The 14,254-nt window shown below is 41.1% G+C and overlaps 1 protein-coding gene across 3 annotated transcripts; it reads right to left on the bottom strand.

The window, feature by feature from the left end:
• Positions 1–306: 306 nt before the first annotated feature.
• LOC147893903 (uncharacterized) lies at positions 307–3,120 on the bottom strand. Of its 3 annotated transcripts, XM_087386441.1 has the most exons (6): positions 2,868–3,120; positions 2,593–2,682; positions 1,177–1,273; positions 862–1,051; positions 502–707; positions 307–471 (listed from the first exon to the last, which is right to left on the bottom strand). In XM_087386441.1, exons 1-4 carry the CDS (start codon positions 3,073–3,075, stop codon positions 913–915), a joined length of 534 nt encoding a protein of 177 aa, XP_087242567.1. In that variant the 5' UTR covers positions 3,076–3,120; the 3' UTR covers positions 307–471; positions 502–707; positions 862–912. The 3 variants fall into 3 exon arrangements, with proteins under 3 accessions (XP_087242567.1, XP_087242566.1, XP_087242568.1); XM_087386440.1 differs by having other exon boundaries at positions 307–707; XM_087386442.1 differs by lacking the exon at positions 307–471 and having other exon boundaries at positions 703–821; positions 857–1,051.
• Positions 3,121–14,254: the final 11,134 nt, after the last annotated feature.

The raw sequence follows: 14,254 nt of genomic DNA, 5'->3' as shown, positions 1-14,254 counted from the left end.
ATGTTAGGACTAAACTCTTGTGTGAGAAACATTGAACTAACCACACCTATTTATAGGCATTGCCAAATACAATGCAATGAAGCTATTCTACCAGAGTATCACCATGGATGCAAGCTTTGTATTCGATCCTTTTGCACTTGTCCAAGAGGTTAGCCCTTCCTTGTGAGTTTGCTTTTGTGCAAGACTACTAGAAAGATATCCACAAAAACTTCAAGTGACTAAGTTAATGAGTAATTGTTAGTGAGGAAAATTTTAAGCCAAGAAAATATTAAGTATAGCCATGTTGAAAACATTTTGCCACAAAAAGTTCAGAATCCAGCCACACTTGGATTTGATCTGACAAGTCAAAGCATGTATGACACTATTACTATTAAAAGTGCCTTATACTTGAAAATAACAGCTATGAATGTTCCATTCTTTTAACCAATTCTTAGCACCCTGCCATGCTAACAAAATGTTGGTCCATCCAAACTCACTATGATGTGTATAAAACTGAGCCACAAGTAAATGATTGATAACAAATCAGTGGTACATCAATCACATCCATTGAGAAGTCCCTTGTTGCTGCCCCAGTCAATGTAGATTGCTGAGTGTGGCCAAACTGCGGCAGTCTTTCCATGCTGTTACTGTGCACTCAGCATAAGTCTTGACCACAGGGGTAGAGAGAGAGAGAGAGAGAGAGACACACACACACACACACACACAACCTGCAGAAAACCCAGACTAAATTTGTATTTTAAAGGTACATGTAATAGGTATACACAAAAAGAGAGACCTTTGGATTTCCACATACCCAAATTGCATATATTCCCAGGCTTCACATATTTCTACAAAAGAATAGCTCTAAAAAGGAAACCTTGCCTGCTCATGACAATGTAGAATGCCGCACATCATCATCGGACTGGTCCATGACTATTGTGGAGCTTCTTTCACCTTCAGAGCTTCCAGGAAAGCCTCTCGCTGTTCTTCAGACATTGCAGTCGTAGAACAATCACCAACACCCCATTCAGCACCTCTTTGACAATACTTGGCCTGAATTTCATTCTTGTGCCTGTAAAACCACAACTGGAACATTTATAACGAAGGATTCAAAGAAGAATCAACACAGTCGTTAGCCATCATCCAGATAAATATGATGTCTCTAAGAGAATCTATTTACAAAAGCAGTGGCATTACTTTTCTGCATTCTCTTTGGATCGCTTCAACAACTCCTGGACAAAAGGTGAAGATTTGAACTTCGTATCAAATCCTTCATACTTCTTCTTATTTTCCTCTGCAAGGGCGGCAAAAACTTCAGACTCAGTAAGCACCTTACACCCTATAAACACCAGTGCAGATTGAAGCAAGTGCATTTTTTATCACCCCATGATAAATATAGCTCATAAGACATTTTTCAACAGCACTAAAGGACACATGAGACTTAATGAAATGGTAGTTCATGGTTATGCTCTGTTGGAATTCTACCATGGTGTAATAAATTCTGTAAAACCTTAAACTATTTTCTAAAAATAAGTGCACCAACCTTAGGATAAAGGATTCAGGCCATAGGATAAAGATTAGGGTTCTAGGTTAATGCGAGCCCCACAAAGGCATGTATCTTGGTTAATGGTTTGAGCTTGCCATTTGTTACCTTTCTCCATGAGAGAACTCCCTTTCATTTTCTCCTTTCTTCTTGGTAATCCGACATTTGGTATCAGAGCTTGTTACCTTGCTACGACCTCATCATGGGGTAATGAGATGTATGATAGAGACCCGCTGTGGCATAGCCTCAATGGCAGTCTGCATGGAGAAACCCTCTTCGAAGCAATCAAAGGCTTTCAATCTAGTTAGATGACATAGATCCGCTGTGAAATAGCCTTAATGGCAGCATGGAGAACCCCCTTCGAATCTATCATACTTCCTTAGGTCTCATTTAGGGACTGCTACGCCCCATGTTTTAAGGATTCAATCCTAGTTGGGCCAATTTAGTATTATAAGCTTTCAACTTTTAAAACCATCTTGGTCACTTGACAACAATAGTTTACCGTCTGCGCCCACGTAGTAACATACCTATCAATGTAGTCATCCCCTACGCTTACATTTTGTTGCCTTGACTCCATCCTTACAGGGACTACAAGATAGCATATTATAAGCATGCGTATTCAGTATATGCTTGTATGATGCAGACTTTTACGTGAGTGCAGGCGGAATAAAGAATATCAGCACATATTTCAACTTACAAACCAACCCTCGCTAGTTTACTTGTGACAATTGAATTTTATAACTCTTCAAAAATGTGATCCCCGCATAAATGGCGCACATATCTTAGAAGGAGGCCAAGAGCCATAGCGACGGTCAGGTCAGAGTTCATTGGAAACCAAAGCTCTATAATGTCTACCGTGTTAGCTGCATACTAAAAGAATATGAAAGCTTTTCTTTACGCTACTGTACTATCTTTCTTTCAGCATAAAGGAGCGATTTAATTCAGGATAGAAGACATCGGGATTTATAAAAAGAGATAACACTGCATGCTATCAATAGACCTACCAGACTCTGCCTCCATGTTACCACTATTCCATTGTCGTCGTGATCTTTAAAAAGGAAAGGGCATACCCTGAATTTTTTTCAAAAAATCTGATTCCGGCAACGAAGGAAACTCAAATGACTCCAAGCCAGGTGCACCTGATAAAAGGCCAGCTTCAACTGCAAACGACATGAGCAATTGTAGATAAATCATAAGGTAGCTGGGTAGAAATCACCCGAACCACACACACACACAGAGGTTAAACAAGGGACAAGGTAAGAGTCAAACCAAGCGTAGCACAATGCATTCAAAGTGCAAAGAGAAAGGAAGGAAGGAATGCAGGAAAAAAAGGTGAGGAACTGACCGGGAGGGGTGCAAGCTGTGAAGGCGAGGCAGGCAGCGAGGGGGGCAACGAAGAGGGCAGGAGAGGAAGGAGAGATGGGGGAGCGTCTAAATGGTGGAGTGGAGGAAGCGAAAATGGTGAGGCTAGGGCGAAAATGGTGAAGAGGAGCAACAAAACTTTGTTGATGATCTCTCCAACACCAACACGATGAGGCTAGTAGACCTGCCATCTCTCCCAAATGGCCTTCCACTACTCACTCGCTTCCTTTACACACTTCCCCTCACTTCACTTCGCATTCTTATTCTCACCTGCCAACATGGCATGCTTATATGGCATCACCCCAACCTTGGCAGCTTGCCTACCTGGCACCATGCCATCGTTCTCCACTTGCCCCCCCCCCCCCCCCCAAAGGGTCGTGGCATGACATGGTGGCACACAATATTGCAGATCGCGAAAAGGCAAAATTATTGTGGCTTGGGCGAGCAGGTGCTTTGGTGTAACCACCAAAGTTTTAGGTAGGACCACCAAACCAATACAAAGTGCTTAGAGTTTATTTAAAGCTCTAAAAGCTTATCAAATAGGTTTCTTCTCTAAGATCAAGCCCCTTTTCATATCAACTTTCAATTGATGTGGTTGATTGCATATATGGCATGTGGCATGACATGGTGGCACACAATATTGCAGATGGTGACATGGCATAGTTGGAAATATTTCATGGCATGTTCCATGGGCCAGCTGGTAAGTTTGTAAGGGATGCTAAGAGACACCAAGATACAACACACTTTTGCAAGGCTGGGAGTCACATGGCTCAAAAGGAAAAGTTGGTATTTCAATTAATTTGTGGATTGCTATCAACAAGAACGATGGGAAATCATTCAAGCAAGCTAAGGCATAAGTTCCCCATAGCAACAATGACAGCAAGACCAATAATTACCAAAAAGGGCAAGCACCTACACATTATTTAACACACCATGACAACCTTGTGTGATTGGCATGACAAGCAACGTAGTTAGATGACCCGCCGTATCAAAAATGATGCTAGGCATAACTAGCCCTATTTGTTGCGTTGGGTCATCCTTTGTTTTTTAGGTTGACTTTGGTTGTCAGATTGGATTTAGCCCGTTCCAACATATAGCATATGCCCCAATTGGCTACAAAGGTTTCCCAAAGATAGCATATATATAGCTACGGATTTCACTAGATTCTATCAAATCCATCTCCAATACCCTAGTGAAAACAAACCACAAGAAAGTAGCCCCTATGAATCAAGCCCACCTACATTCCCATATATAGCATATGCCCCAATTGGCTACAAAGGTTTCCCACAGATAGCATATACAGCTCTAGATTTGACCAGATTCTATCAAATCCATCACCAGTACCCTTGAAAAAAAACACAAGAAAATAGCCCCTACAAATCAAGAAATGCAACTATTCCCCCTACAATCTTGTAGTTTGGCATAAGTGGTGAGGGTTAACTTGCACATCCCCTTCTACAAGTTACCATATCAACAATAGGCATTACTTTATCAAATGTGGCCCTATCTTAAAGGTAAGTGTACTTTTGTGTGAAGTGTCTCCCTAACTTCAATGTAGCACCCCTTAAAAAGTTTGATTTAAATGGGCATAGTATTTGGCCTAGCGATGTTGGCATTAGTGTTCCCCAATGCTCATGCCCTAAATTCATGCCATGTGTCAATGCTAATTCCAAAAGACTACTATGGCTAACAATCGACATTCGACCTGAAATGCTATGCAAGGAGTATAATAGGTTTTAGGACAGTGGCTTCTTCATGTAATTTTTGGGTAGACTACCTCAAGAAGTTGAGTTTGAGAGATGGTTTGTTCACACTTATCAAAACAAGTGCAGCCTGGTTGATTTCCAGTTCATTGGCAAGGGCTTTTATCAGGCCATTATTTGGGCTAGTGATTGGCTAGTGTCTAGTTCGGTTGGGTACACAAGGAATCTGGTTTATGTCATTCCACGGATGTGGCGTTTACTCTTGAATAGGTTTTGCAGTATGAGTGCTGGGTATGGGCTCATTTCCTAAACATTACTGAGTTGCCCATGTTTGAATTGGAGAAGATCGCGTCTGTGCTTGGGAGGGTGTTGTATATAAGGCTCCCCAAAGGTTTTCTTGCTATGGGATAGGAGGAAGGACCCAGCTAAAGGGCTCGACCTCGTTTTGCCCAATGGGTGGAGTTCGTTTGTTGAGGTTGGATTTGGGGTCTTCCTTGGTGCCTACTACTTGTGTAGATCATCATGTCATTTTGCGAGAGATTGTTCAACGCAACATGTAGAGGTGTTTGAACATTTGCATGCTCTTGAGCAAGCATTCATGCATGGGAAATAGTTGCCAAACAACATGCAAGCTGATAAAATTGAAGAAACAAAGACCAGTCAGCACAAAAAAGATAAAGAACCGTCAATAAAAGCCTAATAAACAAGGGAAGCTATTCCAAAGTGATGAGATGCAAAAAAAAGCAGATGACTAGTGTCACATGGGTAGAGAAGCCGAGGTTAGTCCCAAATGCAATAAGATTTTTAGCAAGAAGCTGGTCTATGCAAAGAAAGAGGCACAAAATCAGAAGCAAAGCAAGGAGCCAGAGGTGGCTTTAGATGAGGTGTCAAAGAAAGTCCTCCTAATCAATCATTTAGGACCGACAAAGGGGAAGGGAAGGGAAGGAAAGGTAATTTTGTTAATGTTTTTGCTCCTTTGGCAAAGGAAAGGATCGCAACACTAATTTGTAGCATGAATAAGCATGGTAGTAAGAGATTGTATGTGGTCTTGATGACATGGAATGTTAGAGGAGTAAGGAGCCATAGGTGGCTTCGAATGAAGGTGTCAAAGAAAGTCCTCTTAAATGTGGATCGCTTAGGGTGACAAGAATAAGGCAAGGAAAGGTAATTTTGTTAATGTTTGTGCTCCTTTGGAAGAGGAAATGGATCATGACACTAATTTGTAGGATGAATAAGCCTGCCCTAGTAAGGGATTATATGTGGTCTTGACTCTTGATGACATGGAATGTTAGAGGAGTGTGCTCTGCTTGGAAGAAAGCTGCAGTTAGATGATTGTTAAATAAGAATAAGCCTATACTTTTGGCTTTGCAAGAACTTAAGGTAGGAAATAATGTGATTGATGATCTGTAGATGTCGGGTTTTCAAGTAGTGTGCATATTACCCTTTTGTTGAAAAAGGAGAAACGGCGATTGGTTAGTTTGTGTTGCGCTATGGATTCGGTGATTAAAAATGATGAAGGATAATATATTGTCTAAGTGGGACAATTCGATAAGTTCTTATAGTTTTGTTGGTTTTGACCTAACGTCGATGTCCCAAACTGGATGAGGTTTGATTCTGTTTAAGCTGAATACGTCCTATCTAGGACTTGAGGATTTTGATTTGGCAGTGCAAGGTGCATGGAAGACGGAAGCCAATCTTCCTTAGCACCCCTCAACCATGGCCATCCCATACCACCGGGTACCCTCCTTTACTTTCCTTTAAGCATGCATGTGGGCATCACCAACCTTTGATCCGCCGTTCAAATTTTGAAGGTAGAGGGCTTCAAGTTTTTCAACTTCACCTCTTTTGTACTTTGTCAAAGAGTGACTTTTACTCTTGAGCCTCAATCTATGAGCACTCCCTTCACTATATGATTTCAAACGTTCATGTCAGTCATGGGCACCTCTTCATCCAAGATAACTATTTAATTCACCTCTATCTTTGGTGTGAGGGTGTAATTGTCGGTCATTTGTCCACTAGACTTTGAAAAAATTTCACACAATGGGGAGCAAGTTCCATCAATTGACCAATGGAGATCATTACTTGGATTTGAAAATTTTATTCCAGGCTGAGTTGATCTACTTCTACTCCATTGGACCTTTGGATTTATCCTTGCTTTGGGGTTTTTTGCCCTCCTTCATCCATTTTTTTGGTCCCATTGGTCCATCATTCTGTGATTGTCGACCCCATGATGCCCCTATTTCAATGAGGGTTTCTTTTTTCTTGAGGTCATAGATCATCTCCTTTGCCATGTTCTTTCCCTATTTTTTGCAAGACCATTGCTCTTAGCTTCTTCAAGCTTGTCTAGGCCACTCCTTGTGAGCTTGTGACCATCATTGTACCCACTCCATCAATATCATGTTTGCTTATGGTGCTCGGTCATCTTGATTGTATGCCTTTTGAATCATGTCAAGTTTCTTCCACAACTAGCATTCGCTCTTCTTATGTCCTTCTTTGCCATAGAAGAGCATGACGTGTTGTTGCTCTTTATCCTTTCCCTTGATAGGGCCGTGTTGTGTCTTGCTCCACTTGGTGGATGTCAGCCATTTGTTTGTACTTATTGAATTAGTAGTCATTTGTCGTGTGGCTTGGGCAGTTGGAAATCTTGCAATGTCTACCCAACCAACACTCCATGTGAACATTGGTTTTACACTTGTGGCACCAAGAATTACCCTTTTTTGGGTTTCCTCTAATGCCAATTTCTTTTAGAAGCCTCTTTAGCTCCTCCTCCTCAACCTTAGTGCCCTTTTTTATCACCACTTCCTCTTCTTCTTCATCATCAATGTTCACTTCTTAGATCAAGATCTTCTTCCTTTTCTCAAGTTCCATGTTCTCCTTCTTGACTACAATTGCTATGTTGACCAATTTGTCATATGTCCTCATTGGGTACATAATCTCCATGTTCAGTAGCTTGGCTCCTTGAGTGAGGCCACTCATCGACTAGGACCATAATGTTGTTTTGACTTGCATGTTGTATAGCTAATTGTTCAGCATCCTCATTTGTGCTACCCAGTCATACATGGATTTACCTTTTTGTTGGTCGAGGTAGTTGACCTTCAACAATGCATCTTCCTTACTAAATTTGTGATGGAGCCTTTTTTATAACATAGCTTTCAACTCATGCCATGAGGCAAATTGCTCATCACGATACTAGTCATACCATTTGATGGCTTTGTTAGCAAAAGTGATGGGAACTTATATCAAGTAGTTTTTCTCTCTAGGTTGACTTGCAAGATTATAGCCAATTCTATAGATGAGATTGGGAATTCTCTCCCTCATGTCCCACGAATTCTTGAAAATTCATTCATATGTTTGGTCCTCTTTGTTTCCTTGCCTTATGGTGGGATCGGTGGTGGCTTCAAATCTATCCGTCACCACTTGCTCTCTGTTGATCTGTCTTCTTTGTTGTGGTGGTGATAAGGATCTACTTCCTTATTCTACCCAAAACCCACCCAAATTTGGTAGACATAGGGCTCTTGGACTCTCCTGGTCACTCCCTTCTTCCCTTCTCTGTTTGACATCGGTGATGGCAAACTATTCAACCTATACACTTCCTCCCATCAAGGATTTGTCTTTTTCAATGATTGTACTGAGCCTCCTTGTCTCAGCTTTGATTTTGGCGATCCAATCCTCTTTGTTATTGATATCTTAGTTGACATCTTACTCTTGCATCTGTCACCTCTAACATTCACCACAAGTAGATTTGCTTGCACTCCATTGGTTTTCCTAATGCAACCCATATTGCATTCCCTAGGAACATCACCAAATGTTAACATCAAATGGTGGCCATGCAACTAGTTCTTTGGTTCATCTTGTTGCTCTTCATTTGGTATAGGTTTGTGGGACAATTGCTGTTTTAGATGACCAATTGGGTGTCACCTTTGTCGAGCAATGCAAATCATCATGCAGTGAATGCATAGGATGGGGGCAAGGGAAAATGCACAATGCAAAATACAAACGATGAATGGAAAGAGAGAGAAAAGATATGCACACAAATTGGAATCAATTCTTGTTCAATTACTTAGCCAAAATGGTAGTTGAACACAAATAACTCAAGGCTACACCCTATGCACATAGGTTTTCTTGGTAGCAGGAACCACTCTAACCCCTAGAACTCTATGACCTTAAATACATAAATTTGGTGCTATTCCAAATACATGCTTTGGTAATTTGCTAAAAATTTATTTTAGAGGTTGCTTGGGTGAGGAATTAGAGGTAGTGGAGGGCATTGGCATTGAATCTTGGGGTACTAGCAAGGTAGGTGCCCCCCTTTGTTGAGTTTGATGCAAAAGGTTGGGACTACAATCTGTTTTGGAAAAAAGGAAATTTGAGTGCCAGTAGAGAGGTGGTTAGTAATCCTAGAAAGGATGTCTCTATGGATGTTCCATTGTCTGGTGCTCTCTTGGGAGTTAGTGATCCTAGTAAGATAGTGTCTATGGATGTTGTGGGGCTTGGTGGTTGAGTTGGCAGAGGAAGGAAGTCTAGAAGGCTTTAACAGTCAGACCCACCAGTTTGCATTATGCTAGGTTGGTGGTTGTTGCTATTAGCCTGCATACCCAAGTTTTTGATGTCATGGATGATGAAGACCTTCGATGGGTTGCATGTAGGTGTCTAGGGACATCAGGTCATAAACTGTATTGGTCCAGTGAAATGTGCTATGGTAGAGTTTCTTTGGAATAGTTCAAGAAATTTGGTTTTTATTTATTTAATAGCACTGCTTAAGGTAAATGAGGGGCTACAACACTATTCAAAAGCTCATTGGTTGACAAAGAAGTCTTCATGGATAATGATGGGCATATAATGGTGGTGGAGGTTTTGGTAGTCAACTTTGTTTTTCGTGTGACTAGTGTGTATGTGCCTACTAATTGTCAAAAAGAAGAGGAGATTATTGGAGGTTTTTAAAGGATAAGATGTCAAGAGGACATTGGTTGATGGGGGGAGATTGGAATATGACTAAGAGTATAGTAGATCCATTTCATGCCAAGCGGTGTGTCTCTTTGGTAGAAATGGAAGAGTGGGACAATTTATGTTTGGCTTGGGATCTTGTAGATTATGAGAAGTTGGACCCTTTTGGCCTAAATGGTTTCTCTTGTAACCCATAGGCATAGGGGGCAAGGTTTTTGTGTTGTAGGATAGACAAGTTCTATGTCTCTCTAGTAAGGGGTGTGGTGGATGAAGCCCCCCTTGGGAGAAGTATATCCGCTCCTTAAGTCTCTCTGATCGTGTCTCAATCAGGTGTTGGTGGTTCTCTATTTCATTAGTATGGACCTCGAGAGATCCCCTTCAAGTTTTATCACCATCATCTAAATTATCAAGAGTTCCCCTTTGTGATCTTTAACAATAGATGGCAAAAGTGTTGTAGTACTGTGGTGGACCCTTGTCTTCATCAGAACAGGGCAATTAGAGGTGTGGTTGCTATTGCAATTGCATGAGACTGGCAATATAAAGTTTGAGAAAGGACATGGGAAGCTTTGGCTAGAGTCTAGATATCAGAGAGGCATTATATGAAGCCCTAAATATGGCACTCGAGGATATTATTTTATCGGGTTTGATTGTGGAGCTTGAGGGTGTTATGAAGGGTTAAGAACTTGAGAGAGCTAAAAAAACTAAGTTGCAAAGCGGCGGGTTATGGTTGAAAGTAGGGGATTTGCCTCCACATGTTCGCATGTGTTGTTCCAAATAGTTAAGTGGAATCAACTGAGAACAATGTGGATAGAGTCATTGATAGAGAGGGTTACTGGTCAAGAAATTCTGAAACATTGCTAATGTTTTTAAAAGAGAACTTAAAGCATTATGGGGGAACTTGCTACCACAGGATATATTAAATGGTTTGACAACCTGAAGAAGGTTGTAGATGTTGCGACTTGTAGAGTTTCCTTGAGTCACTCGGTGGGGCTTTCTCACCCCTTTTTCAAGAAGGAATAGTGGGAGGCCCTTGGTTCCATGAAAAAGCAGAAAGCCCTTGGGTCTCGATGGCTTGAGAGTAGAATTCTTTCTAGATTTTTGGGATATGCTAAGTTGGACTTGGTGAATATGGCAAATGTAGCAGTTGAGAGAGGTGCTCTCTAGAAGGACACAAATGTATGTTTGATGAAGATGGTCCCTTAGCGCCAAAATAGGTTGATACTTGGGGATTGATGTCCTGTAGCCACACTAAATAGTTCTTACAAGATAATGGCAAAAGCTCTCACTTTAAGGATTGGTGATCTTTGCATGACAATTGTTGATAGGAAGCAAAATGGTTTTGTTCAAGGGAGGGACATATTCAAGAGCTCTACAACTCTAGCCTATGTCTATGCCTTTGATCAGAAGTGTGTTTTTTTTGTTTGATCTTGACAAGGCTTACAAGTCCATTCGGTGGGACTATCTTTCTGTACTTGAATTTTTGAGGAGTGGGGTAGTCTGACCTTTTTCAGTCACAACAAGAAAAGAGGTGTCCATTGGTCTTGTTGCTATTTACTCTAAGGGTACAGTCCCTTTGATGGGATTGGTCAAGAAGGGTTTAGTTGATGGGAGTATTTATGGGGTTATCCCATCCTTGAGAAATCGATTTTGTTCCTAGTTTTTTGCATATAATGTCATGGCACTATCTCTGGAGAATCAATTCAAGGCGGAGAATTTGAGGGAGACTCTGCTTCTTTTTTGTATAGTCATAGGTTGTGTGCAGCTAAGAAAATTATTCGCATTGAGGGCTGACTTAGGTTCTAAGCCACCATAAGATGGGTAGGGAAAGGATGTGGGAGCTCCCCTATAGCTAAGACTTACAAAGATGGGATCACATTTTTGAAGAGTTATAAAATTTAATTGTCACAAGTAAACTAGTGAGGGTTGGTTTGTTAGTTGAAATATGTGCTGATATTTTTTATTCCACCTGCACTCACGTAAAAGTCTGCATCATACAAGCATCTTTAACCTATTAACCAAGGACAACCAAAAAAACAAAGGAAGACACATGGTGGCTTGGAGGAGAGAAGAAGAGCCACGTGTTACCAAGAGGATTGCTTGGAGAGTTTTTGCAACCAAGAGAAACGTTTCACCTTTCATTTCTTGGAAGATGTTGATATTCAGGCTCGCCCACCTTTTCTTAAGCACTTCGTCCTCCCCCAGATCTCCTCCAACCCCCTCCTTTTTGTCTATTGCTTTGCTTTCCCCTCCATCGACCTCACGATCAAAGTCCTCCCTATTTCATAAAATGTCAGTCAATGGGGTCACTCCCAATGATGCCACCTATAATGATGCCATAGTATTGATGTGTAAGTCTGCGAAATTCCCATTACTTTTGCATCTTCCATTTACCTAGCATGATGCCGTCCTATTTTTTTCCACTGTTCTCGACTCTCTTCCTATCTTTTGCATACACCGTTAATGTTAGCAGTTTTGAAGAATTTGTTTGATCCATTCGGTCCTAGTAGTTTTGATATTCGCAAGCTCCAAATCTGGACGGGGACAAGGGAAAAGCGAATCAAGAGAATGGAATACTTCTCTGAGATGGTGTAAAAATAGGAAGCATGTAATAGGAAGACAAAAGGTAGTAGGCAAGGAGTTGTTAGAAGGCAAGTACACAACTCCATCTTCATATGCTTTATCCCTGTCTTAGTAGCTAGATTGCCCCTCTTCTCTCCCACTATTACGATTGCCTCCTTGCCAAAACCCCCTCCAACCATCATCTATAGATGTCAAGAGGTTGATTGGTCAAATATTTTTTGTATGTCCAGAGTGACATCAAGCTCTGGCCTTTCAAGATCATACCGGTCCGCTTGCCTTTTGATCGTGGATGTGGGACATAGTGGAAGAAGTCAACTTCCAATGAAGGGCATTGTTTGCAATTTGCTGGCTATTCAAAAGCACCATATGAGTTTCCCATTTGTGTTACTGCCGATACAGGTATTCGGATTAAGAGAGATTTCTCGCCATGGTCCATAATTACCAACAACCACACAAAAAGAATGGATAGCGTGATGATGGAAGGTAATTGCGTCATAGGTTGCACTATGCATTACGCACCTTGCTTGCATATGAGAGACAAAAATTTAGGAAAGAGATAGCAAGCTGTGAAAGCTCTACCATGATAGGTAAACAACAACATGCCGTGTAAAAACTAGAGTTTGCAAACATGTGCAAGTTCTGTGATAAAAGTTAAAGGGTAAGTCTTTGCATGAGTACTTGGGGGAGAAGAAAGCTTCAAAGTTTGTTTGCTCGGATATGGTGGCCACCAGCTACCAATTTAGGGGGGTTGTGTTAATGGGTGAGTTTTCAAAGCTCTAGTCGCTGACACGTTGGGGGAGGGATGCTTTGTGCACTTGGAAAGTTTATTGCACCTTCAATATTTTAAGTTTTGCAAGTTTATTGCAACTTCATTAAACAACAATACTTTTAATTCAAGAAACTCTGTCATTAAAGAACAATATTTTTAATCCGATAAGCTCTGTCATGCTATAATGTGGGAAGCTGTCAAACTCTAACGTAGATAGGTTTTGGGTTTTGAGAATGAAATTAGGACATTGGCATGATCACATGCCTGAATGTGATGAGAATCATACCTGCAGTCACCACTATTACCCATGGGCTTGACAATAATATTCTTTTTTATTTGAGTGGCGATACCTCTGATGTCTCCCTCTAGACAATTGAAGGCATCTATGAGTCGACTTCTCTGATGTCTCCCTCGTGAAAATTGAGGAGGGTATCTACGAGGTCAAGTCGACTGCCTATGATATGCATCCTGGGCGGTGAGTATTTTGATATCTGAATGGTGAACCACTTCATGCAAGAGTTCAAGAGAATAGACAAGAACTCTAAGAAGGCTCAAACCATATTGCAAGAGGGCAAAGAGGACCCTTTTGTCCATAGCTCAAACCACAGAGTTGGATCATTGTATGAGAGGATAGATTTCTCTTCCATTATTACTGGAGTTGACATGAATATGGATATGTTCAAGGTGAGTATTTTGATATCTGAATGGTGAACCACTTCGTGCAAGAGTTCAAGAGAATAGACAAGAACTCTAAGAAGGCTCAAACCATACTGTAAGAGGGCACAGAGGACCCTTTTGTCCATGGCTCAGACCACAGAGTTGGATCATTGTATGAGAGGATAGATTTCTAATCCACTACTATTGGGGTTGACATGAATGTGGATATGTTCAAGAAGTGTATGGCTAAGATGGACAAGACGATGTGGTGGGCCTATTCTATGCCTTGGAATTTGATACAATCAGAGCAGACAAAACCGTCCAAGGAACTTTGAAAATGGAGTTTTACAAAGGTCGACTCAGATTGAATTTCATCTAGCTTGGTCTCCAAGTATGTAGGTACATTCTGTTAGACACCTTGGCTAGGATTCAACAATTTATTCTAGAGGGGCTAGCAATTTTTAAGGATGTGGACTGCGCAATAAGCGTTACAACTAAGCACATAGAAGCTATTAGCGAGTCACCAAATATATATATATCTATCTCTCTCTCTCCGGCCCTATAGAGAGAGAGAGGCGCACATACGGAAGCATTTAGATTGAGAGAGGGAAACTTTCCAAGTTTGGAGGGCGAAGCGAGATTCAAAGGGAAATGAGAAGGGCAGAGAGAGAGAGAGAGAGAGAGAGAACTCTGAAATGGGCATGAATTGTAATTATT

Source organism: Dipteris shenzhenensis, chromosome 15 (genome assembly GCF_047967505.1).
Source record: "Dipteris shenzhenensis isolate YYH24624 ecotype China chromosome 15, Dip_SZ_1.0, whole genome shotgun sequence".
Lineage (NCBI taxonomy): Eukaryota > Viridiplantae > Streptophyta > Polypodiopsida > Gleicheniales > Dipteridaceae > Dipteris > Dipteris shenzhenensis.
This window is presented reverse-complemented; position numbering and strand designations above follow the sequence as displayed.

What these genes read in the sequence shown, in the direction of transcription:
- LOC147893903 (XM_087386440.1), bottom strand. Translation starts at nt 3,075, where the DNA reads ATGGCAGGTCTACTAGCCTCATCGTGTTGGTGTTGGAGAGATCATCAA. An exon ending in CACAGCTTGCACCCCTCCCG is followed by an intron (nt 2,683 to 2,867) that starts GTCAGTTCCTCA and finishes TGTCGTTTGCAG; the next exon opens with TTGAAGCTGGCCTTTTATCA. An exon ending in TTTTTTGAAAAAAATTCAGG is followed by an intron (nt 1,274 to 2,592) that starts GTATGCCCTTTC and finishes CCGCCCTTGCAG; the next exon opens with AGGAAAATAAGAAGAAGTAT.